The sequence below is a fragment of the Muntiacus reevesi genome, chromosome 8 (assembly GCF_963930625.1).
Source record: "Muntiacus reevesi chromosome 8, mMunRee1.1, whole genome shotgun sequence".
In the NCBI taxonomy this organism is placed as follows: domain Eukaryota; kingdom Metazoa; phylum Chordata; class Mammalia; order Artiodactyla; family Cervidae; genus Muntiacus; species Muntiacus reevesi.
The window spans coordinates 87,904,705-87,932,067 of NC_089256.1; the positions used below are offsets into that span (position 1 = coordinate 87,904,705).

Below are 27,363 nucleotides of genomic sequence, written 5' to 3' on the forward strand. Positions count from 1 at the left end.
TCCATGGCTAATGGGCAGCTCAGTGGTGCCTGTGGCTATTTCATATAATGAATTTCTTGGATAAAGTCATTTCCAATTAATCCCTCAAATACTCTGTCTGTTGCTGCCACTACTGCCAAGTCGCTTCCATCGTGTCAGGCTGTGTGACCCCATAGAGGGCAGCCCGCCGGGCGCCCCGGCCCTGGGACTCTCCAGGCAAGGACGCTGGAGCGGGCTGCCATTGCCTTCTCCCACTCTGCCTGCGGCCCGCCACCATTCAGTGTCCTAGTTAAAATTCAGACCGGAAGACACACACACACACACACACACACACACACACAATGATTTCTGCCAAGAACTGAAGGCGAGTGAGACCAGGAAAATCCCTAGTACCCAGTGCAGGCAGGTGCCAATGACCTGAGCAGAGCGCTGGCACTTACTTCTGTGGCTGTCCGCTCATGGGGCCTAACGAGTTTAGTGCTATCATCAGCATCCAGTATTACTGTTTTCACTGACTGAAAAGAGAAAATTTCAGTAACAACTCCCCGACTAGTGGTTGACAGGAGTAGAAGCAATTTTAAGTGAAGAGAGACAAAAGGTAAGAATGGGAATTATTTCTCTAGTTAACAATGACTCGTGACTTCAGTTCACTGATGTGTTTATTTAGTTCAAGAAGAATGCAAAAAGGCAAAAATGGTGGTCTGAGGAGATCTTACAAAGAGCTGAGAAAAGAAGAGAAGTGAAAGGCAGAGGAGAAAAGGAAAGATATTCCCATTTGAATGCAGAGTTCCAAAGAATAACAAGGAGAGATAAGAAAGTCTTCCTAAGGGAACAAAGCAAAGAAATAGAGGAAAACAATAGAATGGGAAAGACTAGAGATCTCTTCAAGAAAATCAGAGATACCAGGGGAACATTTCCTGCAAAGATGGGCACAATAAGGACAGAAACTGTATGGACCTAACAGAAGCAGAAGACATTAAGCAGAGATGGCAAGAACACACAGAAGAGCTGTACCAAAAAGTCTTAATGACACAGGTAACCACAGTGCCATGGTCACTCACTCAGAGCCAGACATCATGGAGTGTGAAGTCAAGTGGGCCTTAGGAAGCATTGCTATGAACAAAGATAGTGGAGGTGATGGAATTCCAGCTGACCTATTTCAGATCCTAAAAATGATGCTACCAAAGTGCTGTGCTCAAGATGCCAGCAAATTTGGAAAACTCAGCAGCAGCCACAGGACTGCAAAAGGTCAGTTTTCATTCTAATTCCAAAGAAGGGCAATGCCAAAGAATGTTCAAACCCTCACTATTGCTCTCATTTTACTTGCTAGCAAGGTAATACTCAAAATCCTTCAAGCTAGTCTTCAACAAAAGGTGAACTGAGAACTTCGAGATATACAAGCTGGATTTAGAAAAGGTAGAGGAATCAGAGATCAAATTGCCAACATCTGTTGGACCATAGAAAATGAAAGAGAATTCCAGAAAAAAGTCACTTCTGCTTCATTGATTACGCTAAAGCCTTTTACTGTATGAATCACGACAAATTGTGGAAAATTCTTAAAGAGGTGGGAATACCAGACCACCATGCCTGCCTCCTGAGAAGCTTGTATGTAGGTCAAGAAGCAACAGTTAGAACTGGATAGGGAACAACAACCGGTTCGAAATTGGGAAAGGATTATGTCAAGGCTGTATATTGTTATCCTGGTTACTTAACTTCTATGCTGAGTATGTCATACAAAATGCCAGGCTGGATGAAGCTCAAGCTGGAATCAAGATTGCCGGGAGAAATATCAACAACCTAAGATAGCAGATGACACCACCCTAATGGCAGAAAGTAAAGAGGAACTTAAGAGCCCCTTGACGAAGGTGAAAGAGAGCAAAATAGCTGGCCTAAAACTCAACATTCAAAAAAAATGGCATCCAGTCCCATCACTTCATGGCAAATAGATGAGGAAACAATGGGAACAGTGACAGACTTTATTTTCTGGGGTTCCAAAATCACTGTGGATTGTGACTGCAGCCATGAAATTAAAAGACGCTTGCTCCTTGGAAGAAAAGCTATGACAAGCCTAGAAAGTGTATGTATTAAAAAGCAGAGACATCACTTTGCTGACAAAGGTCCATATAGTCAAAGCTATGGTTTTTCCAGTAATCATGTACAGATGTGAGAGCTGGACCATAAAGAAGGCTGAGTGCCAAAGAATTGATACTTTCAAACTATGGTGCTGGAGAAGACTCTTGAGAGTTCCTTCGACAGCAAGGAGATCAAATCAGTCAATCTTAATGGAATCAACCCTGAACATTCACTGGAAGAGCTGATGCTAAAGCTGAAACTCCAATACTTTGGCTACCTGATGTGAAAGGCTGACTCATTGGGAAAGACCTTGATGTTGGGAAAGACTGAGGGCAGGAGGAGAAGCGGGCGACAGAGGATGAGATGGTTGGATGGCATCACCGACTCAATGGACATGAGTTTGAGCAAACTCCTGGAGATGGTGAATGATAGAGAAGAAGCCTGGTATGCTGCAGTCCTCTGGGTCACAAAGAGTTGGATAAGACTGAGTAACTGAGCAACAACGATTTAAAGATTATGTTTGTAACATCTGCCTGCAATGGTAGGCTGGACATTGTGAGAGACACAGGTGATTCAGAGAGCATGAAGACCCCACTAAATCTTAGTGTCTGAGAGGAGAGAAAATATAGACACGGAGAATTTTGTAAGTAAGATACGACTATTACAGAGCTGAGGCTGATCAAAGGAGCACACAGTCTGATAAGGTACAAGTGGTAAAAACCCAGGGTAATAAACTATGCTTCTCTAAGAATTCTGTTTCCAACACAGAACCACATGTCACCCATCAAACTGCCATCCATCCAGCTGCAGCTCCAACCAATGTCTGGTTCTGATTCTAGACTTTTAGTTTCATGTGGCCCCAGGAAAGTTAAAGTTGCCCTCCAAGATCTTTCGTTTTCAAGATTCTGATGGCAAGCTGCCAAGCAGATAGGGATTTAGGATTGTAGGTTGCTGGGGGCAATGTCACAGCTCTGGGGATCCCAGATGGAAACCGACTATGAGATCAGTCAATAACCTGGATGCTGTTTAGACAGAGTTCACTTGCTTGAGACTGCAGATTCTATCAGAGGAACATCAGAACAGAATGTGCCAACTCAGCCTCTAAGGGCTGACCCAGAACCAGAGGAATCTCAGCAACAGACCCCTTCGGCTTTGCTGATAAACTCCTCCTGTCAGATCTCCCCTGAGCTAATAAGCAGTCTAACAGTCTGAACTCAGTAAATTTCATACTGCAGTGTGGCCATGTTAGGAGGCTAATACTTCTTAGCAAAGGGATAGAGACAATTTCTGTGGTCACCTTAAATTTTAAAACTTTAAAATAAAACAAAATTGTGTACATTAAAATTAAAACAGCTTTGCTGAATAGTCATCACATGTGTCCTGAATCTCAAGGGCATCTCAAAAACAGTGTGACTGTAAATAGTTAAGATCTTGACGTGCTCCGGTTATAATAGGTCATTAAACAAATCTAGTTTAATATTTGTCCAAATTAGTATGTCTCCTGGATGTCTGGAACTTGGTTTACTGAAAAACTCCAGTTTCAAAGGTCCTCTTGAAGTCAATGATCCATTACTGAGCTGTACATGTACATTTTTATCACTTGGTTGAGGAGTTGTACCTTTTACCCTTAAAATACGATAGAGAGGAGAAAGAAATAAAAAGCAGTTGACATTATTCATTGTATCAGAGAATATGTGTTTTACATTGGCAATTTCTTTTTCCAAATCCATAACTTTATTCATTTCCAAAGAAAGCTGGTTTTCATCTATGGGCAGTCCTCTTTCCTGACGAATCAATTTGGCCACAGAAATCATAAAATCCACATATGCTGTACAAGCCTGTAAGAAATAAATAACAGTACATTACTGAAGAACCTTCTAAATATTCATCATGGCACTTAAAATTAAAATTTATTTTCAATTCAGTATTCATTTTTGGTAACAGATGAAGCACAAAATAGAAATTCATTTCTGAATCTTAAAAGAAATGACCTGCTCAGATTCTCAAACTCAGTGTGTGTTTGAATCATAACAGATTCTCAATGTAGCTTTGAATTAGAACAGAACAATGAGGGATCACTCTAAAAGTACTATGCCATTTAAAACCATTTGGTTATGGAGATTTTATAATCTTCAACTTTTAACCAAGTCATACTGCTTTAATAAGAATGCAGTTGCAAAACACTTGGTAAGCATTAAACTGGTATTTTTTTCTTAAAAATACATTCTTTTGCCAAATTTCCTTTAATCAGGTTTTCTCTGCTCATATAAATGCTTTTTTCCAACTATCCATGAAGAGATGGCCACAAGCATATCACAATATCAAGACATCTTTTAATTGTCTCCTCTAGCCAAGCAGTATTTTCTTTTTTAATGAGACTCTTTTCCCATGAGCTCCTCCAAGACACATCTGTAGGCTTTAGTTAATTCCATAGCTGGTTCTCGTTACTGTGAAATTTCTAATGTGCCATTTTGACTATCAGCTTTCTTCCAAGAACTCAAATTCTTCCATTTTATCTTCACACACATTTAACTGTATGAAGATAAGTTATAACCTAGTTATGTTATTGACCTTTTACAGAATATATAAATCGCTTATTCAAGTTCTGAGTGGCACTGAACCCAGGAAATTGAATACCATTTTCATAAATCTCAGCCCATTGCTATTTAGTTATTATCTATCAGCAGTTTAAATAACTTATGATCCCACCACATTAAAGTTTACTCAAAATTTCAAGTCCCAGCATCAGTCTGGGAAGGGCTTCCCTGGTGGCTCAGTGGTAAAGAATCCACCTGCCAATGCAGGTGACTAGGGTTCAATCTCTGGGTCAGGAAGATCCCCTTGAGCAGGAAATGGCAATCCACTCTAATATCCTTGCCTGGGACATCCCATGGGTGGAAGAGCCTGATGGGCTAGTCTATGAGGTAGCAAAAAAAATCGAACACAACAGCAACTAGAAGACTACAGTTAGGAAGGCCACACCACAGGTTTGGGACCAATGGGTGGTTCTGAGCTTCAAATATTTGTTCACACAGGATAAATATGAAGAAGAGCTGAAGAGTACTTAACCCTTTCACAGTTTCCGGGGGGTTTTACAACCCTACTGATTATCAGTGAAAGGGGCATCCTTCTTGCAACTTTGAGTGAAAAGGTACATTTAAATTCACAGTGACAAATTAAGAGGATCACACAAAAAATTTGTAGGGAAATGAAAATATTTTACCAAACAAGAACCTAAGCAAAATGTAAGCTGTTATTAATTTGAAATTCAAGAGGACATCTTTAAGTAACGTTTAGATACTGGTATTCCATGACCGTTATTAAATGCTAAGTAAACAATTTTCTGGGGAGAGGGCTCTCTCTTCCAAGGATACCCTGCAACTAGGAGGCTGTCTAACTAGCATCTCCATCCTGAATCTGCTACTCAATAAAATGTCATCTGTTTCTGTATTAAACACTTAATCACTAAGGTAACAGGGATAAAAGGATGTTTTTATGTACAGTCCTGCCAACTCCATTCTTTTCCTATTAAAAAGTAATCAGAATTCTTGTTTCACTTTGAAGAAAACAAACATGTCTGAGTTCATACCTAATAGGACCAACTATTCCAAAGTACAAGCACGCGGTGTTTTGAATTAACTGTATTTCAAACATATGAGTTCATCTGCATTCAGCAGGAAATTACTATTGACTGCAAAGAAATGGTAATCTGAATTTTCCAATATCAATCTCTAAGATTTTTTTTGTACACTATGGGATGCTTTTTTGTTAATGAGGTGAGAAGACAATAGCAAGAGTGCTCTCCTCCGTTTCATTGACTCTGCAATGGTGTTACTGCAGTGTCTTCATCCCTAAAGATGTATTTAAAAGCTACAGAACTTGGCAAGCACAAGAACTTTGTACAATGCTTCCAATCTGCTGAACTGGTAAAAGCTTCCCAGAAAGCTAGAAGCATATGATATCATGGACTTCTGGGATGCTTGAATATTAAATACAGTTAACACAGAATACACTCTTTCCTTTAATGAGCTCCATTACCTGGCAAAATTTTACAGTGTGACTGACTAAAACATGTTTCAGTATCTGTTTTTTTTTTTTAAATTGGAGGACAATTGCTTTACAATGTTGTATTAGTTTTTGCCATACAACAACATGAATCAGCCATAAGTATATATATATATATTTATATATACCCCTTCCCTCTTGAGCCTTCCACCCACCACCACCCCCATTCCACCCCTACAGGTCATCACAGAGCAGCAGGCCGAGCTCCCGGGGTTATATAGCAACTTCCCACTAGCCAACTATTTTATCCATGGTAATGTATGTATTTCAATGCTTTCAATTTATCCCACTCTCTCTTTCTTCCATTGTGTCCACAAGTCTGTTCTCTACATCTGCATCTCTATTCTTGCCCTGCAAATAAGTTCATCAGTAGCACTTTTTCTAGACTCCATATGTATGTGCTAATATGGTATTTGTTTTTCTCTTTGGAGATTTCCTTCAAAAACTAGGAATAAAACTGCCATGACCCAATAATCCCACTATTGGGCATAGATTCTGAGAAACCATAATTGAAAAAGACACATGTATCCCAAAGTGTTCACCACAACAGTACCTATAATAGCCAGGGCGTGGAAGCAAGCTAGATGTCTACTGATAGATAACTGGATAAAGAAGCTATGGCATATATGTACAATGGAATATTGCATGCTTGACCACTCAGTGGTCAGTCTTTGTGACCCCATGGACTATAGCCTGCCAGGCTTCTCTGTCCATGGGATTTTCCAGGTCAGAATACTGGAGTGGGTTGCCATTTCCCCTCCAGGGGATCTTCCTGACCCAGGGATCGAACCTACAACTCCTTTGTCTCCTGCAGTGGCAGGCAGATTCTTTCCTACTGAGTCACCTGGGAAGCCCACGGTGAAAAGCTACTCAGCTGTAAAAAGGAACAAATTTGAGTCAGTTGAACTAAGACAGGTGAACCTAGAGCCTGTTATACAGAGTGAAGTATGTCTCAGTATCTTGATTTTATCTTCTTTGGATTCCAAATTCATCCAGTAGCTATCAGAACCCAGGCTCACTGCTGCTGTTAAAGCCTTTCTACAAGCGCGGGCTCCCGGGCGGTCCAGTGGCTAAAAATCCCCGCTGCAATGCAAGGGACACCAGTTTGATCCCTGGCTCAGGAAGACCCCACGTGCCGCAGAACAGCTAAGCCTGCGTGCCACAACTCCCGGGCCCCGCACCGCAGCTACGCGAGCCTGCGGCATCTAGAGCCTGTGCTCCGCAAGAGACGCCGCCTCACTGGGAAAACCGCCCGCTGCAACCAAGAGGAGCCCCCGCTGGCCACAACTCGAGAAGGTCTCACACAACAGACTCACCAGTCAAAAAAATACGAAACAAATCTTCACAAAGTCTTTTCTACAAGATATGATTCTACCTTAACATGTTCATTTTCTTCCCTGAGATACTTCTAGATATGTAAAATGCCAAATAATAGCAATTATAATTTGGGGAGAAAGTGAATCAACACATATTTTAACCTTAAACAGTACATTAGCCAGAATATTTTTTATTTTTTAAATCAAAAATTTAATTTTTTTTTTCTGTCACTAATAGAGCAACTAGATATTAGGACAAGGGTGAGAGGTAACTATCTTCTTTGACCGTTGTAAGGTAGCCTAGTTGAAGCTTTGATACAGTGAATTCTTTGCGTGACAAAAAAATAAAACACAGAAAACAAAAAACCTAAATATCTACATAGTCTTTCCTTTAAAAATAAAACATTATAAATCCCAAAGCTTGTAACAGCAGGTTCAAAGATGATAACTGGTTTTAAGTGGTTGGGTAAAATCCACAATAGCAGTTTCGTGAGCGTTTAAGTTACACACTATTGGTGAGGTATTTACCAATACCCAACACCAGGAACTGTTACTCGAATTCTTTATTTTGCAAGACCAGGCAATAATATTTATATGTTGGCTCTGTTCAGAAATTGGATTCCTTCTGCTTAGGAAAAAAGCTGCAATTTGTTGGAGTTGCCAAAGAGCAAGACAGCAATGCCATTCAACTATTGTCCTTCACACTTAATATCTCTGTTAATAAGTAACAGCAAGTCCCAGGGAGGAACAGAGAGCGCTCTGGAAACGCTGCCTGATATTTGTGCTCCTCGGTATGCCGACAACCATGGACCAGAGGTTTCATTTCTGGGACACCTCAGCCTTAGCAATTTTCTGCCCTTCCCTTTCCCAGATATCATGTGGAGCATTAAGCAACTGAAAAGTCACAGAACTGTCTTATGCCTAACCGCTGAAGTCAGGGGTGTTATTTAATAGTGTTACACAGGCTGTTTCGTGAGGGAACACACAGGGCCCCCACCAGGAGAGATGCTTCCTCGCAGAAGACTATGCCGTTTTTTCCACTTGAGGAAGCATGTCAGGGATCATGCAGCTGCCAGAACACAGAGACTTGCTCCCCAAAGACGGATACAGACGTACAGAATCACACAGCGGATCCTGGAGACGGGAAGTGAGAAAGTCCCCAGATGCTAGCAGGGCTCAAAACAGGAGAAGCATAGGACACGAGAGAATCCACTGTGGACGAGCATGGGGGTGGTCAGAGGTTATTAATGAGAGCACCTGCAGATTCACATGAGAATTTATTGTGTAACTTCCAAGGTTTGTTGCTTATGTTTGGGAAGGTGCATGTACTTCTTTTTACAAAGTTCAGTTGATCTAAAAAATTTCCCTTGTCATACCCACTAAGTCCCAAGTTCAAAAGCTCCTTTATGTTTTGTTAAACACAGATACTTGGGTGAAACCTCCTGACTATTAGTCACCTGGTGCCCAGAAAGAACAAAATGAGGTCAGCAGTTTCCCTTGCAGGATCTGTTTTACCAAGTCAACCAAGCAACAGTCAGAGCAATCCTTTTAAAAACCAAATCAAATCACATCTAAATTATCCACTGACCCGGAACGCCAGTCATTCACCTTTTATAACACTGCCTCCGTTCACCTATTTCCTTAAATTATTTTTCATCGTCTATCTCCTCTGATTCGAACCATGAGAATTCTATGTGAATTAAAGGCCATTTCTGCCTTGTTTCCTTGATATCCTTCCTGTCCAGAGGAGTATCTGTCACATAGTAGAAGCTCAATAAAAATATAGTTAAATTGTAAGTATACTGAGTAAATTTCCCTCACTGTCATCAGCCTTCTAATCGTAGTCCAAGTCCAGAGCAGTTTCTGTGAGCTTGCATTTTGGGTAAGCAGGCAAACAGAATCCTCTCTTGGTTTACCCTAAGTTCTAAAACCTGCTCATCTATAGGACTGAAAATCTCAGTTTGTGCTATTTCCAGAGTAGGTACAGCTTAGAGAATTTCCCTGGATTGTGATTTCTCTTATTTAGTACACAAGACTTGGATCATCTCTTTTTGGCTTCTAACCATCTCAGCCATATTCTAAGTCCTCTGTCTTCATCCCTAAAGTGTTTTCTTTTTTCCTTTTCTTTTTTAAATGAACATCACTTTTTCTAACTGCTCGAAATTTCTCCATAACTCTCACCTCCCTCTTCCTACCCTGCCATGCCGCACAGCAATATACTATACAGCTTTTAACCTCGAACTCCTTTGCTACCTCCTCAGGCTTTCTTCAACTAGATGAGAGATTTTCTCAATTTTACTTTAGCCCTGAAATGCTCTATTCAGATGAATGTTCTGTTAATGTACAAACAAGTAAAATAAATCTTGAAGAATGTATTCATGAAGGTGTGACTACACAGAGCACTGTTTCTGGCACACGCAAAGTGGTCCGAACATTCAGAAACCACTAATGTGGCTCATTCTACCTTCTCAGACAAACACAGAACATAAACATAGCTACGATCCAATTATGCTGCAATATTTTGGCTACCTAACCTGTAGATTTCCTTATGAAGAAGGACAAGATAACAATTAGCCTTGAAACACTAAGGAGGTAGAGAAAGAGAAGGTTTGAAACCAATTCCATTCTCCCGAAGAGAGTTTAAAAACTCTTCTGAAGGTGTGATTTTTCAAGAAAATTAAGGTTGCTATTCCTTTCAGTGAATCAGTATGCAAGCACTTTCTTACACGAAGTAGTTGGTTGGTTCCATTTTAAAATTCTGTGAATGGGAAGGTTATTTTTTATGGGCAACGGGTATCTCTCATATTGTTTTCCTAGCATAGAAAAATGCATACTTTTGTACCGGGTAGAGTTGTTTCAAATCTCATTACTTCTGTCCTCTGGGGTAGCGGTGTGTCATTAAGCGACATCTTCAGATAATGAGAATACCTCAGAAATTAAGTTCTATCTCTCCAGCAAGAGTGGCTCTTCAATGAATCCATTTTGAGAGCACAATTAAATCTCAATTTTTAAAATAAATGTATATATTTGTTCAGTATTATACAGATGTAGATGTGGCCTTCCGCCTAATATTTGGCTGGAGGGACACTGTGTTATGTTTTACACTATAAACTCCTGGAAAAAGACAGTGTTTGTCTGGTTTGACACCTTGGGTCATCCACATGGGCCAGCTTAATTCACTATTTTCAATGAGAACTGCTCTCCAGGTTTTTTTTTTTAAGGAATTGCACCATCTAGAAGTAAAACTAGTTGGGAATCAGAAGACAGGATCATGACCAGGGGAGTTACACAGTAGCTATTTCTCGCCAACTTCTCACAACAGAACCCTCTGTTCTCTTTCTTCTTGGTGGAGAAGGGGTCTACTTTCCTGAGTCACTGAGATGGGCTGACAGTACCAACTAGCTAACCAGAGAGCCTGGTTCCCTGGACACAGTGCTTGGTCAAGAGAAGGGCGGGTAGCCCAGTCAGGATCAGAACCCTTTCCTCAGAAATCGATAGACCATAACAGAGATGGGATTTCTTTTCTGTAGATTGCAAAGCTTCCAGGGATCATCGTTGATGCTGCAACAGAGATAGCCTGCTAGAAAAGGACTCCAACACAGCAGAAAGTAGAGCCTTGAGAATGGGAAAAAGAGTTAAGATGATTCAATTGTACCCCTGGAACCAATCATGCTTGATTCATCCCTGGAACTTACAGTTAGGTGTGGCAAACAAAAAGAAAACATTTTTTACAGAATTTAAGTTATAGTAGGTTTCTATTGCATATAATTAATGTTCCTGACACATGGATCTTCTAATCCACGACTTGAGCAAATCATTTTACTTAATTGGGTCTCTATTTTCTTATTTCTAAAATGAGGGGTTGAACTAAATTCTTTAATGTCCCATTTAGCTTTTAAAGTCTGTGCATAAGTAAATATAATAAGAAAATATATGATACTATCATGTAAAAAATACAAGAATATATTTCTTTGAGTTGCTATTGTCTTTAAGGCCTATTCCCTCTTTAAGAGGGAAAGTACAGAAAACAAAAAGGAACTGAGGTATTTAAGTTCAGAACAATAACCAGAGGAATACAATATGCATTTCTCAAAATATAACATTCAAAAATTTTAAATAAAAGCACACGAGTTTGAAAAGCAGTGAGTTTTTTGTTTTTGTTTTAACCAGAGAAAAATAAGTTTTGTTTTAAGGAAGGAGGTTAGACATAGTTCTTGAAAAAAATGCTTTTACCTATTTTCATCACTTAGTGGGATAATGGCACATTTTACTATTTTGAATGCCAAACAAATATTAGAACACAAAAATTCCATTCCTAGGATATCAGAAGCCCCCAATACTTCAGTGTAGTGGAATGGACTTCCTTGTAACTACAGGTGCTATTTTCATTGCTCATAAGAAGTCTGGTTGTAGAATTGTAAGATGATTCCCTAGAAAGAGGGATCAAAAAAGACCCGGGGGAAATGGCCTTAGGTAATGATTTGATCAAGGAAATCTATAATTAGGGTCCCTTTGATCAGAAAGGGATGCTTCCTCTTCCCCAGCCCCTGAGACATATCTGCAAACCGGATGCCATTTCATAGTGTGAAAATCACTGGCTAGAGTGACAGACAAAGAGGCCAGTCTTCTCTAGTCAAAGATAAAGCACCTTTCCTGCCTTCCTTGATACCTTCCCTCTCAACCATGCATCCATAGATTCCGCAATAGACATTAAATAAAAAGTATATAGAAGTCTGCATGCTATGAGAACATATATGTTCTTCATCTAGACAAAAGCTCCAGGAAAGGCCTTCACGAGTAAGTAAAAGTCAAACTTAGACTATAGGGATTAGGAGAAAAACAGGAGGGCTGGCCAGATGGCGTGTGCATGTGTATGTGTGTGTGTGTGTGTGTGTAGTCGTCCTGGCAAAGGAAACAGCATACATAAAAGTATATAAGTGAACAACCTAGAGCGGTGGGATGGGGCTGGAGGTGGGAGGGAGGCTCAAGAGGAAGGGGACATAAGTATACCTATGGCTGTTTCATGTTATATATGTCAGAAACCAACACAGGACTGTAAGCAATTACCCACCAATTAAAAATAAAGAAATTTTAGAAAGAATTAATAAAGTATATAAGTGAGAAAACCAATGAAAACCATTGTTATACTTATATAATGATGTTGAGATTTATTCTAGCTTTATAAATCCTCCAGTAGTGTTATTTTGTTATCCTATCCTTTTCACCATTTTTTATCCATGAATGATAAAACCCTAAAAAAAAAAAGTACTTGAAGGGATTGAATTCTTTCAGAGAGAGCAAAGTAGTGGAAAAACTAGAATGAACTTTTATTTGATAGCTGGCTGGGGATGCAGATGAAACTAAGTGAGGGATTACTGGTAGTAATGACTGGAAAGAGTGGCAAATATCATAAGGGAAATAGGTAGAAAATTTGAATTTTCTCCATAGTTATATTCTCTTCCCCCTCCCCCTGATGCTCCAAAAGAATGGATTTTAAGATGGGTAGAGTACAGAAATGTTCTAGCAATTACTCATTTTCAGGATGACAGAATTTCGTCTCATAAAAAAAAAATTCCATATTATATGCGGACTCCTTGCAACTGGAAGGACGTTGCTTGGAGCTTGGAGCACTAAGCTGAGACATATTCTGAGGTCGGAGGTCAGGAGGAAAGAGTGCAGTGACCTTATAGCCACAGTTATGGAAGCGGGTAAGGCACCCAGCATGCTGTGTGTTGCTTCTCTTATCCAGATCACGGGAGGGCACCTAATTTGAGCTAATAATAAATTCTTAGCTGAAAGTGCTAGCGCTACTGAGTTTTCTAAATCATTTGTTCACTTAAAGAACTCTACTACTATGAAATACTACTCTTAGGAAGTTGGAATGATGTATGGAAGGAACAGAAGATAGGGACTAAAGTTCTATCTCTGGTTCTACTATTGTTTGACTGAGGGTTCTGACAAAGACTGACAATCTTTGGGCCTTGGATTTCTCACTCATGAACTCTAATCACATTACTAGAGGGGTGGGATTTAATTTATTTTAATTTAATTTTCCAGATTTAATTTCCACTCCATTGTTTGACTATAAGTATTTTCCCAACCAGTGGATGCAATGAGTAGAGACTGCCAAATGTAACTATCTTTGGTCTGAGCTCCTCTTCTTTTCAGTAATAGAACCTTGTTTCCATTAACCAAATTTTAATAAGGCATACACATGGCCACTTATTTAATACTACATTTCTCACTGATACTTAGCTGTGTCCATATGACAATACACAAAGCAATGAAAGCTATACAACTTCTGTGTCACTTACATAACAAGAAATTGCTTGTCTATCACTACCTCTTTTCTTTTTCCTGTGAGCTGAAATGTGAACAGGGCACTGGTGAGCCAACTTTGACCAAACAGACTATAAATAAAACACTTGAGGAGGTCGATATTAGAGCAACAGGTCAAAGAAAACAGTGCTCCTGGCCATTCCCATAAAGACAGCTTCCTACCTCTCCGGAGACAGAAATGAGCTTCTTGCTTGCTTGCTTGCTGGCTTGCTTGTATTTTTCAGTCTCTTTTATACCACAATTTAGTAAGACCCCAACTAATTTACAAACTCAAATGTCTAGAGGAACCACAAAGTCAATAAAAACCAATGAATTATCTCGATGAGGACTGCCCAAGTCTGGAGAACAAAGGTTGTCCTATCTGAAGGAACAACCATAAAAAAACTCTGTCCACAACCACATGGGGATGTAGGTCTAGGGTTTCCAATTCTGCTAATTTATCAGGAGATCTGGATTCTCAAGTAAAATCTTCAAATTTTATTAAATCTTGGCCACTAATATAAAAATTTTTAAAAATTAGCCACAGGTTAAACAAAATGCTTCTCTATGACTCAAACCTATAACCTAGATTATGACATTCTATTAATTATGAGGCAATATTGAATACAAAATGCACAAATACACCATCCTCTTAACAACAGGATCCTTCCCAAAAGAAAAAATGCCAAAAGGAAACTTAATCACATTATGTGTACACACTGACTGCCAGGTATACCTTGATACCAGGATAGTTAAAATACAAAAAATACGCATCCTTTTTGTTGTTGTTTAGTTGCCAAGTCATGTCTGACTCTTTTGAGTCCCCATGGACTGGAGCCCGCCAGGCTCCTCTGTCCACAGGATTTCCCAGGCAAGAGTACTGGAGTGGGCAGCCATTTCCTTCTCCAGGGGATCATCCTGGACCAGGGACTGAACCGACATCTCCTGGACTGGCAGGCAAATTTTTTGCCACTGAGTCACCAGGGAAGTCCTCACACATCTTTATAAGGTTGGATAAATTTAGTATGTTTTTAGGACAAAATCCTAAATTTGACAAACATTCCAGTTAATACCAATGAAAATGTAGTATAATAAGCCAAAATTCTTCAATCACCCTCAACTCTGCAATAGGAAGCAGCTAGACAGCTTGTAAAACCAACAACTGCAACCCACACGATACCTGCATTATCAAGAACTCAAATATCCCACACCCATTTGATTGTCAATGACATTAATTGTGGACTTTTATATTTATTTTTTTCTTCATTTCAATGCTGTGTAGCCACTCATAAAGATACTTTATAATGAATTTATTCCATGGCTTTTGAACTTAATAATGCGGCAAAATGCACACTCAGTATGAACATAAAGAGCTAATCATTTTAATTAAGAAGTAATTCCAGCACAACACCTCTGACCCATTAGAATCAAAGGTAACTAAACTTACTTCTGAGCCTCAAATTAGGAAAGAAAACATTTATGGAACCAAAACCTTTCCCAAATACTTAATACATTACACTGCTAAGTTTATCTTCTGTGGTTCCTTTATATCAACAAGCAAGTGCACACCCACACCAGCTTGAGCAAGGCAAGGCTGTGAGACAATAAGAAGCGGTGTTGTGGGAGTGATGGACAGAGTCAGAAGGTGGCCACAAAGGTTTGTCTGAACCCAGTGCCCCATGCGGGTTGCCCTCTGAAAGTCAAATAGGAAGGTTCTAGAAGAATTGTGCTGAGTCCAATGTATGTACTTACTAGACCATTCCCCAGTCTTCACTGGCACTGACCTAGACCATGACTCACCTGTTCATTTTTTAAATCATTTAAATTTATAGAGAAAATAAGACATTTAAAATTGGCTTTTCAGGGAGAATGGATACACCATGATATGGTTGTTGATAACAACCTCAAATATGCAGATGACACCACTTTAATGGCAGGAAGTGAAGAACTAAAGAGCCTCTTAACGATGGTGAAAGAGGAGAGTTAAAAAAACTGGCTTAAAACTCAACATTAAAAAACCAAAGATTATAGAATCTGGTCCCATCACTTCATGGCAAACAGATGGGAAAAAAGTGGAGACACAACAGATTTTATTATCTTGGGCTCCAAAATCACTGTGACAGCAGCCATGAAATTAAAAGATGCTTGCTCCTTGGAAGAAAAGCTATGACAAACCTAGACAGAGTATTAAAAAGCAGAGACATTATTTTGCCAACAAAGGTTCGTATAGTCAAAGCTGTGGTTTTTCCAGTAGTCATGTACGGATGTGAGAGTTGGACCATAAAGAAAGCTAAGCACCAAAGAATTGATGTTTTTCAACTGTGGTACTAGAGAAGACTCTTAGGAGTCCCTTGGACAGCAAGATCAAACCAGTCAATCCTAAGGAAAATCAACCCTGAATATTCCTTGGACGGACTGATGCTGAAGCTGAAGCTCTAATACTCTGGCTACCTGATGTGAAGAGCTGACTCATTAGAAAAGACCCTGATGCTGGGAAAGATTGAGGACACAAGAAGGGTGTGACAGAGGATGAGATAGTTGGAATGCATCATCGACTCAATGGACATGAGTTTAAGCAAATTGTGGGAGATAGTGAAGGACAGGGAAGCCGGGTATGTTGCAGTTCATGGGGTCACAAAGCGTAGGACAGGGCTTTCACAAAGGGTAGGACAGAGCTTAGTGACTGAACAACATTCGTATGCTGAGCCCCTTTATCGTTCACCTGAAACTATCACAACATTGTTAATGGGCTATACTCCAACATAAAATAAAAAGTTAAAAATAAATAAGTAAATAAAATTGGCTTTTAAAAATGGGCCACATGACTTAAATACGGAGAATCAAGACACAAACAAGGAATTTCAAGTTTCTTTGTTTCTTAAAAGCTCTTCATTTGTTCTGTTGAGAATACTCAGTCAGTCAAAGGAGCTCACTATTAGGTATGATTTTCAGTATCTGCCTGAGTGAAGAAGATAGAGGGTTTAGTTTAAATTCTGTAGCTTAGTTTTGTTGGTTATTTTGTTCCTGTTTTTACCTCTTTATATGCTGCAGTGCATTCATAGTAGTCTCTGGAAGGCAGGCCAAGTTGAGGTTGGTCAATCTATAAAAACCATACAAAGAAGAAAATACTCAGTTGATATAGAACAGTTTGACAAATTACAAGCATGCCTACCTGTGTGTAAGCACGATCTTAGTGTTCTTGCTCTATATAACAAGCTAACACTGAGTGAATATACAATTAAGAAGTGGTTTCCACAATACTTCTCAGTGTTAAACTGATGGGTAGGTGAGACAATCTGGAAGATCACACTACAGATATTTGAGAGAAATCAATGAAATCTTAAACCCACAAAAACCATATGGGAGTTGAATGTATAACAATGGGAGAGATGAACAAATACACATTAGAATCTAGGACTGGGGGGTTTTATACTTTTATAGGACATTTCAGGTCCCTGAGCTTCTAATATACTCCCTTGCTGGATGTTTTCTTCTGCTCCTACCCTTAACTGTAATGGAAAAAAAAAAAAACCCCAAAAAACCAAAAAACAAATAAAAGGTAGAAAACCTCTATGGTGACTCAAGAAGTCTAAGCTAGTAGAAATCTTGCCAGAGATTTTTTTGAGACTCTCTACCCTAAGAGGGGGCTTCCTTGGTAGCTCAGTTGGTAAATAATCTGCCTGCAATGTAGGAAATGGGGTTCAATCCCTGGGTCGGGAAGATTCCATGGAGAAGGGAATGTGTTAGTATTTTTGCCTGGAGAATCCCTATGGAAGAGGAGCCTTGTGGGCTATAGTCCATGAGGTGACAGAGTCGGACATGACTGAGCAACTTACACACACACACACCCCCTAAGAGGACAGAGGAGATTCCTCTTCGGTTCTCTTCGGAGCTGCCCTGCTCAGGACGTCAGCAGACCCAGCTGCCAGCTGAGCATGTGAAAGAGGTAACCCATCTCTGCTCCAGCACGTCCACTCCACCCTGGATCCCCCACGAGAGCTCCTAGACATCCTCGCAACTTTGTAAGTGTCAGGAAGCATTTAACAAGAGGCTTCCTGTGTGCTGCTTTGGATCTGTCAGGAACCCTCTGGCCCTTATTAATTCCTGAATATTCAGGAATTAAGAGGAGGGGCACACCTTTCCCAGGGCTGAGGAATCCAGGCATTTCTCATTAAGGTGATAAGTACCCTCTTCCTTTTTACGAGCCAAATGGTAAAAGGTGATAGTTTGCAAGTCTCTCTTTGATAGGGATCATCTTATGTTTTGTAAGTCTGGAATTGTAATCTTTATCTTTGCTGAGAATAACTACAGTATATATGCCCACGCCATGTTGATTAAGACACCTTTGCTCCATCAGAATTTGGGTCCCCGTGTCTTTCTTTCTGTCTTTCTCTATTTCTGGCTAATTCCTTGGAGCGCGGAGGCCCGCTGAGCTCACTTTCTTGCCCGGCTTCTGAGACCCTCTGGAGAAGGCGCGCTGCGCCTTCACCCACTCGAGAGGGCGCCCGGTGCCTCGTGCAGCAGCGCGAGCCCCAAGAACAGGGCTCTCTACTGGCTTTCCGCCTAAACCAGGGGATATCGGCCTCTTTCTCCCTCTTAACTTTCTTATCGTGGACTCCGGACCACCAGGTTCCGGTCCATTAAAGGACCAACAGTGAGATTCCCTCCTACGTGCTGCACGGTAAGTGGGTAAAGTAAACTAGAGCATTTGTGGGTGGAAGTGAGGATCCTAGCAGTGTAAAGAAACAGGGCAATATAAAAGAAACAGAACCCAGAAGACTGGCGGGGAAAGAGCCAGAAGGCATCCCCACAGGAGGGGCCCTGTTCCTTCTCTAACCTTCTGAGCCTCCTTAGCAGCCCTCACAGGGGGATCAAGCAGGATGCTGGCATTCCACAGCCAAGGGACGGACTCCAGGAAGACAGAAAGGGTCCACTGCAGACAAGAGTCAGGTTCAATTGTCTGCACGGTTTTAATAAAAATGACCATAAGGATTTATATCACTGTGACATACACCAGCTTCTGTGACCTGTAACTTTTGGTAGTTTCTTTTACAGGAGACTAAAGAAAAGCTCTGTAAATGTTTTACTCCATTCTAAACATACTTTTTAAGTACTAATCTCATCTTAGGAGATGTCTTAGGTTAACCTAAATGAATAGTTTATACTCTAAAAAAAAAATCAAATAAGGCCCTTTAAGAAGAATGACATTTTGCTTACTTTATTTAACTGGGAAAAAAAGTACAGATGTAGCAAGCACCAAATTATGTTCAAAATCCCATTTTTATGATCTTTTTGGAGTCAATTAGGAATTTCTGATTTCCAACCTGTATTACTTATATAAACTAGACCATGCTCCTTTCATGAACATACAGAGAAATCAAGTGCTTTTTCTAAATTGTTGTTGTTTACTCACTAAGTTGTGTCCAACTCTTTGTGACCCCATGGACTGTAGCCCACCAGGCTCCTCTGTCCCTGGGATTCTCCAGGCCAAGAGCACTGGAGTGGGCTGCCATGCCCTCCTCCAGGGGATCGTCCCAACCCAGGGATCAAAGTCAAGTCTCTTGTATCGGCAGGCGTATTCTTTACCACTGAGCCACCAGGGAAGCCCCTTTTCTAAACAGGAGAGACCTGAAGTCTTTAATTTCTTATCATTTATTTTTATAAAGGGAGAGCTATCTAAACAAAGATAGCAGAAAGGACAGTTGAATGTCTAACACACAGCATCAAGAAAACAGTTTCAAAATCAGAAATCCAGGTATCTGTCCTTGAATTTATTACCACTTTGTTCCTACAATTCAAATAAGAACAAGCCTTATTACTAAATATCAATAACAACAATGCGTGTGAATGTTTTATCACAATTTAAAGATAACTCTGGCTGCTGGCCATACAAACTTACATGAATTATATGATTCGTAGAGTTTTTATCATCAGTGCCAACAAAAAAATTAATAATGACTTTTTTTCCATATTTAGAATTCAGTTGTGCAATAGATTTCTCAGCTGTCCAAGAAGAACCTGAAGAAATGAAAGGTGAAGTATTATCGTTAGATGCTTAACGCATTAATATGATACTATAGTATAGAAATAACAGATTTTACACAGATGTAATTTTTTTAAAGGGAAGACTGTCTCACCATATTTTTGCTCCCAGTTGTCCAGTGCCACCGGCCAATCGTAAATATCTGGCAACAGTCTCAGTAGAGGTTCTCCGCCTCGGTTCTCAATAGCAGCTTTTAAAAATAATGAATATAAATATATTATGAAGTCTATGCATATTTTGGCATACTCCTAATAAAATAAAATAAAGAGCACTTACTTTCATTTATACAAGATCTATATAACATTTTTGCTTTCTGCACCGCTATTATATCTTCAGTTTTGGGTTCCTGAAGGACATCTGAAATGGAGTGTTGGTAAGATGCATCAGTATAATCGCTCATTTGCAGCTCTAAATAACATTTTCCATGCAAGTTTGGTTTTAAAAAAAAGCTTATATGTGTTCATACCTCTCCCATTCCAAAACCCTATGGGAAAAACCAAACTCCTTATCAGATCATTATTCCTGGTGTAGAAGGAGGAGTTACTTTGATTAGCCAACTTAAATGAAAGTCTTTTTGACTAGATTATTAGTTTCTGGTGAACAGTGATATGTACTGCTCTGCCATACAGAAGTTACTTTTTCTGATATTGAGATTAAATAAAGAAAACAAATTTGTTTTTCGAATTTGGAATTTAATATGATAGTCTTCTTGATGGTTGGAGGGTAAGCATTTTTGTGTGATCATACTGTTCATGCTCCAAATGAAATGTTCTACTTGCCTGGATATTAAAAAATAAAAAAGTTTTATTTTTACAAAGTAACTTTTAAATGAGAACACAGAATGTAGGATAACAAAGGACTAGACACAACTTCCTCAACTTCCCAGGGAGAGTGTCTTGATTATATCTGGATTAGAACAGATTTACCTAGTCTGGGAAAGTAAACCTTGGTAATATCTTACAGCAACTTCAACACAGGGCCAGAGTAGAAAGAGTATGCATGACCTATTTAGTGGCAATCATTTAATTTCTCCTGTAGAATGCATAAAGATGCCACCTTCATGGATAGTAGAACATTTATCACATTACATACAAATGAAAGCAGGAATGCTGAGATGCCAACATATTCATTTTGGTGTCTTCCATCCTTAGAGTGACTCAGCAATGGTCCACAAAACTTGGAGGGATTATCAACTTTTAATTTTGTGACGCTCCCTGTAATGGCTTTTACACTCCCAAGTAAAATCTTGAAAATGGATGTTATTTAGTTGCTAAGTTGTGTCTGACTCTTTTGTGACCCCATAGACTATGGCCCACCCGGCTCTTCTGTCCACGGGATTTCCCAGGCAAGGATAATGGAGTGGGTTGCCATTTCCTTCTTCAGGGGAATCCTCCTGACCCAGGGGCTCAAACCCACATCTCCTTCACTGGCAGACAGATTCTCTACCACTGAGCCACCTGGGAAGGCGTTAAAATGGATATATGAAGACAGAAATCTTTGATACATAGACTTAAACTTCACTAACCTTTCAAAACGACTTCTAATTCATCTCTTAAAATGTCAAAGTTACTGTAACGAGAGCTGGTCTCAGGAATGACGTTGCGTTTCAACCAGCCTCCGCAAGCATATCTGAAAAAGTCTGCACAAGGCTCAACAGAGGCATCCATGTTCTGGATCAGTCGAGCAGCTGAAAGACCAGAGAAAGGATGAGATAAAGTGAAGGGTTTGTTTTGCAAGTAGTTTGGAAAGGGAGAAAAAAAGAGACACGTTACTTCTTTATGATCAAGTCAACTGGATAGATGCTCTTCTTTTCACTTGTGGAACTGTGGACTTAGGTTGAATGATGAATATTATGGCTGGTTTTATTCTTGAGAGGTCTGAGTCCTCCTATCCTGCATCTTACCTCTTTCTTTAAATAACCAAGCATCTCACTAGTTTCTACCTCAGATGAAAGAAAGAATGCAGGCCTGCCTTAGCCATTTCTGGGCCTGGGCCTGGAGTCACCCTTCACTCTGATAACTTTGGCTGCTGACTTTGTTCTTCAAGGTGCTGTGACCTTTGACATCTCTGAGGCTCTAAGGCATGTGGGATTGTTAATAGATTTTATTGTTTCAGTAAAGATCTGAAGCTACAGTTAATACTTCTTGGCCTCTACTTACAAAACTTCTGCAGTTCATACTGGATTATCCAATTTGCATTTGTTTATGTAGAGTCTGTCATTATAAAATTAGCTGTAAGCTTGCTAGTTTTTCTTTCATCCATGATTTTATCTTTGAGAATTATGATGAAAAAACAAATCAACCAATGTTGAGTATTTACAATGCGCAAAACACTTGACTATGCTAGGTGTCTCAATTAATAGAAAGAGGTATAAAGAGAAGATGTACGAAGAGAAAAATATTATATTATGTACAGGACTGCTGTGCTCACAATTTCTACATCTGGAATAGTGAGAAAACCCTATCATTGCCCTCCCCACATTCTTTCTCATACAAGTTGAACTGTTCTGCAGGGAAAACAAAAGAGCAATTGAGAATTCATCTGCATCAAGAGAGTATAAGTTCTCAAGCGAGCTTTTGAAAATCCTTTGCCTTTTGAATAAATTAATTAATTAAACACTTTTAAAGAACTGCTGAGCTGTGTGGATTTTTCCAGCTTGGAATGGTAAATCTGTCTGCCAGCTGAGCCTCGAGCCCCCGCTTCTGACCACTTCTGGACACATTTGCCTGGCTGTCATCTTAGTCTCCATCTCTTTAAGACTAAACTCTCTGTTCAGTTCGGTTCAGTTCAGTCACTCAGTCGTGTCCGACTCTTTGCGACCCCATGAACCGCAGCACTCCCCATGAACACCAGGCCTCCCTGTCCATCACCAACTCCTGGAGTCCACCTAAACCCATGTCCATCGAGTCGGTGATGCCATCTGACCATCTCATCCTCTGTTGTCCCCTTCTCCTCCTGCCCCCAATCCCTCCCAGCATGAGGGTCTTTTCAAAGGAGTCAGCTCTTCGCATCATGTGGTCAAAGTATTGCAGTTTCAGCTTCAACATCAGTCCTTCCAATGAACACCCAGGACTGATCTCCTTTAGGATGGACTGGTTGGATCTCCTTGCAATCCAAGGGACTCTCAAGAGTCTTCTCCAACACCACAGTTCAAAAGCATCAATTCTTTGGTGCTCAGCTTTCTTTATAGTCCAACTCTCACATCCATACATGACCACTGGAAAAACCGTAGCCTTGACAAGACAGACCTTTGTTGGTAAAGTAATGTCTCTGCTTTTTAATTTGCTGTCTAAGTTGGTCATAACTTTCCTTCCAAGGAGTAAGCGTCTTTTAATTTCATGGCTGCAGTCACCATCTGCAGTGATTTTGGAGCTCGGAAAAATAAAGTCTGACACTGTTTCCACTGTTTCCCCATCTATTTGCCATGAAGTGATGGGCCGGATGCCATGATCTTAGTTTTCTGAATGTTGAGCTTTAAGCCAACTTTTTCACTCTCCTCTTTCACTTTCATCAAGACGCTCTTTAGTTCTTCTTCACTTTCTGCCATAAGGGTGGTGTCATCTGCATACCTGAAGTTACTGATATTTCTCCTGGCACACTTGATTTGAGCTTGTGCTTCCTCCAGCCCAGCGTTTCTCATGATGTACTCTGCATATAAGTTAAATAAGCAGGGTGACAATATACAGCCTTGACGTATTCCTTTTCCTATTTGGAACCAGTCTGTTGTTCCATGTCCAGTTCTAACTGTTGCTTCCTGACCTGCATACAGGTTTCTCAAGAGGCAGGTCAGGTGGTCTGGTATGCCCATCTCTTTCAGAATTTTCCACAGTTTATTGTGATCCACACAGTCAAAGGCTTTGGCATAGTCCATAAAGCAGAAATGGATGGTTTTCTGGAACTCTCTTGCTTTTCTGATGATCCAGCAAATGTTGACAATTTGATCTCTGGTTCCTCTGCCTTTTCTAAAACCAGCTTGAACATCTGGAAGTTCATGGTTCATGTATTGCTGAAGCCTGGCTTGGAGAATTTTAAGCATTACTTTAATAGCATGTGAGATGAGTGCAATTGTGCGGTAGTTTGAGCATTCTTTTTTTTTTTTTTTTTTTTTTTTAATATTATTTTATTAGTTGGAGGCCAATCACTTTACAACATTTCAGTGGGTTTTGTCATACATTGACATGAATCAGCCATATAGTTACATGTATTCCCCATCCCGATCCCCCCTCCCACCTCCCTCCCCACCCGACTCCTCAGGGTCCTCCCAGTGCACCAGGCCCGAGCACCTGACTCATGTATCCCACCTGGGCTGGTGGTCCGTTTCACCATAGATAATATACATGCTGTTCTTTCAAAACATCCCACCCTCACGTTCTCCCCCAGAGTTCAAAAGTCTGTTCTGTATTTCTGTGTCTCTTTTTCTGTTTTGCATATAGGGTTATCGCCACCATCTATCTAAATTCCGTATATATGTGTTAGTATACTGTAATGTTCTTTATCTTTCTGACTTACTTCACTCTGTATAATGGGCTCCAGTTTCATCCATCTCATTAGAACTGATTCAAATGAATTCTTTTTAACGGCTGAGTAATATTCCATGGTGTATATGTACCACAGCTTCCTTATCCATTCATCTGCTGATGGGCATCTAGGTTGCTTCCATGTCCTGGCTATTATAAACAGTGCTGCGATGAACATTGGGGTGCACGTGTCTCTTTCAGATCTGGATTCCTCAGTGTGTATGCCCAGAAGTGGTATTGCTGGGTCATATGGCAGTTCTATTTCCAGTTTTTTAAGAAATCTCCACACTGTTTTCCATAGTGGCTGTACTAGTTTGCATTCCCACCAACAGTGTAAGAGGGTTCCCTTTTCTCCACACCCTCTCCAGCATTTATTGCTTGTAGACTTTTGGATAGCAGCCATCCTGACTGGCGTGTAATGGTACCTCATTGTGGTTTTGATTTGCATTTCTCTGATGATGAGTGATGTTGAGCATCTTTTCATGTGTTTGTTAGCCATCTGTATGTCTTCTTTGGAGAAATGTCTGTTTAGTTCTTTGGCCCATTTTTTGATTGGGTCGTTTATTTTTCTGGATTTGAGCATTCTTTGTATCACCTCCAAACCAGTCTTCTCTGGATGTTTGTACTTTGGCATGCAGTACAATTGTTATCACAGCCTCCCAGGTTTTAAATCTTGAGTAGAATTCTGTATTTCATGCTCTCCCTTGGACTATCAGTAACTCTTTTGCCTCTTTACTTTGCTCTAGACAATCAATGTCAACCTAGTTTACATCTTCATCCCTTCTGACTAGATGTCACCCAACTACTCCTCTTGGTATTCATAGTAGTATCTCTCTCATATGTTGCACATCTTTCACAGGTTAAACTTCCCCAAAGGCCACTTTGCTCTAGCTACTCCCTTGCTCAAAAATGTCAGTGGCTTGACACTGCCCAGGTTAAATTACGAACTCTTTAACTTGGCTAATCAAAAGTCTCTACCTTCTCTCATTTCTCCTCTCTGGGTTTTCACAAAAACACTGTACTTCGGCCAGGTGGGTTTTGCCGCATGGACCACAAACTCCTGTGCTTCTCTACCCTGCATCTTTGTTTCTCTCCTCCTCACCCCTGCTTTTAAATAACAGTTTTATTGGGGTACAGTTCCTTTGCACTGTTGTGTTAGCTTCCCTGCACAGCAGAGTGAATCAGCTGCACATAAATATATATTCCCCCTTTGTCACCAGAGAGCTGCGGGTAGAGTTCCCTGGGCCATAGAGTAGGTTCCTGTCAGCTATTTATTTTATACATAGTAGCATATACATGTCAATCCCAGTCTCCCAGTTCATCCCACCTTCTCTTCCCTCATCTTGGTATCCGTACGTTTGTGTCTTTATTTCTGCTTTGCAAATAGGTCCATCTGTACCATTTTCCTAGATTCCACATACATGTGTTAATATACGATTTTTTTTTCATCCTTCTGACTTACTTCCCACTGTATGACATACTCAGGGTTTTCCCATGTCTCTGCAAATGGCACAATTTCGTTCCTTTTTTATGGCTGAGTAGAAACTTGACCCTTTTAACTTCTCCTCCCTTTCCTTCCAAATTCTACCCACTATTCAAGGTTCAGCTTCTGTCCCATCTCTTCCAAACCAAAGGGAAAATTTCTTTCTCTGAACTCCTGGGAGGTCACTGCCTCATTCAGTCTTAAATGCTCTAGATTAAGCTGTTTTGAATTTCTCATACGAATACCTGTTGGGTCTTCCTAACCATTCTGTTGATGAACTCAACCTCTTTGTACTCCTGTCACCTGGAAAGTTCAGTAAAATGTGTTAAGTTTGTATGATGACATTACTGAATCATCAATGAGTCCCTTTACTTGTTCCTCCTACACGTCTCCTTCCCCAGTTCCTGTAGGTCAGACCAGTTCTCATTTCAAAGCCTCCAGAGTCAATTGACTGAAGTCAATACTTTCAGTTCCCACTGTTCCCACTCTTTCTCGGTCCTTCCTCTCTAAGGGTCTATTCATGCGTTTTCACCAAAGTATGGCCCCAGGCCACTCCCCATGCCATCCATCCTGAGTGTCAGTTAGATTCACACCATCCTAGCATTTCAGCATGCCGTTTTCCACTCCAAAGTATTCACTATTCCACTACAAAGTATTCAGTCCTCTCACATTCATAATAAAATCCAGATTCATAGCACATTCTAACCTTAATATACCTAGAGAAGCATCTCTCACCACTTTCTTACATGAGTGTATTCATTTTATGCTATGAAACATCTTACGGTTCTCCATTTCTGTAACTTTGACTATGTTGCCTCAACCCTTGTCAAAATATCCTTTTTTATTTTTTTACATTCAGAAATTTCAGGCTCATTCACGGCCCAGTTCAAATCATTTTTCTTCATGAAGGACTGTCTCTACAAAGCCCATACTGGCTGACATTCATTTTTCTGTTAGAAAACCCATTGCCTCTTCACCTGGATTGTGGTTCCCGTAAAGGCAGAGATACAGTTTCAAGTTTTCTCTCAGAGTCTAACATTGTGCTTGATCAAGACTTGTCAGTTAAAAACTCTAACTTGAAACCTCAGGTAAAGATTAAGAAATAGATCCTAAATAGGTAGAGAAAAAATGAAAAATCTCTTAAACTTTTAAGGAAATGGAGATATGATGACAGGGGAAATAAAAATAAAGACCCTAAATAGTAGAAGATTATTATGTAAAGTGAAGAGCCAGAAAACTAGAACCTGAAAGGACTACTACCTAAAGACATTCTCAGCACACATTTTTTTAGTAATTTTATACAACTCTTGTCTCTCAACATACTTTAAAAAATGTAAGCTGAATGTTGTAAAGGCAACCACCATTTTGAAGGCACTTCTACTTTCTTCTATTCTCTGAGGAAATAGATGGCTTCTATCCTAACACCACAAAGAGCCACAGACTCCTCGTTAGGACGGCATCGAACACATACTGACCCAGCCTGAATGAAAAGGAGGAGCAGTGGCTGAAGCTCCACATTCACGAGTGCAGACACACGCCACGTTCACACAGCCTCACCTCCCACGACGA

General features: G+C 40.2%; 1 protein-coding gene across 3 annotated transcripts in view; it reads right to left on the reverse strand.

The window, feature by feature from the left end:
* The window catches only part of MME (membrane metalloendopeptidase), a 107,317-nt gene that overhangs the window by 45,979 nt on the left and 33,975 nt on the right, over positions 1-27,363 (reverse strand). For all 3 annotated transcript variants that reach the window (XM_065942209.1, XM_065942210.1, XM_065942208.1), the window contains exons 4-9: positions 21,320-21,481; positions 20,071-20,151; positions 19,889-19,984; positions 19,651-19,769; positions 16,786-16,851; positions 3,756-3,890 (exon numbers count right to left, since the gene is read on the reverse strand). In XM_065942209.1, coding sequence (XP_065798281.1) covers positions 3,756-3,890; positions 16,786-16,851; positions 19,651-19,769; positions 19,889-19,984; positions 20,071-20,151; positions 21,320-21,481 — 659 coding nt within the window. The remainder of the gene's footprint in view (positions 1-3,755; positions 3,891-16,785; positions 16,852-19,650; positions 19,770-19,888; positions 19,985-20,070; positions 20,152-21,319; positions 21,482-27,363) is intronic.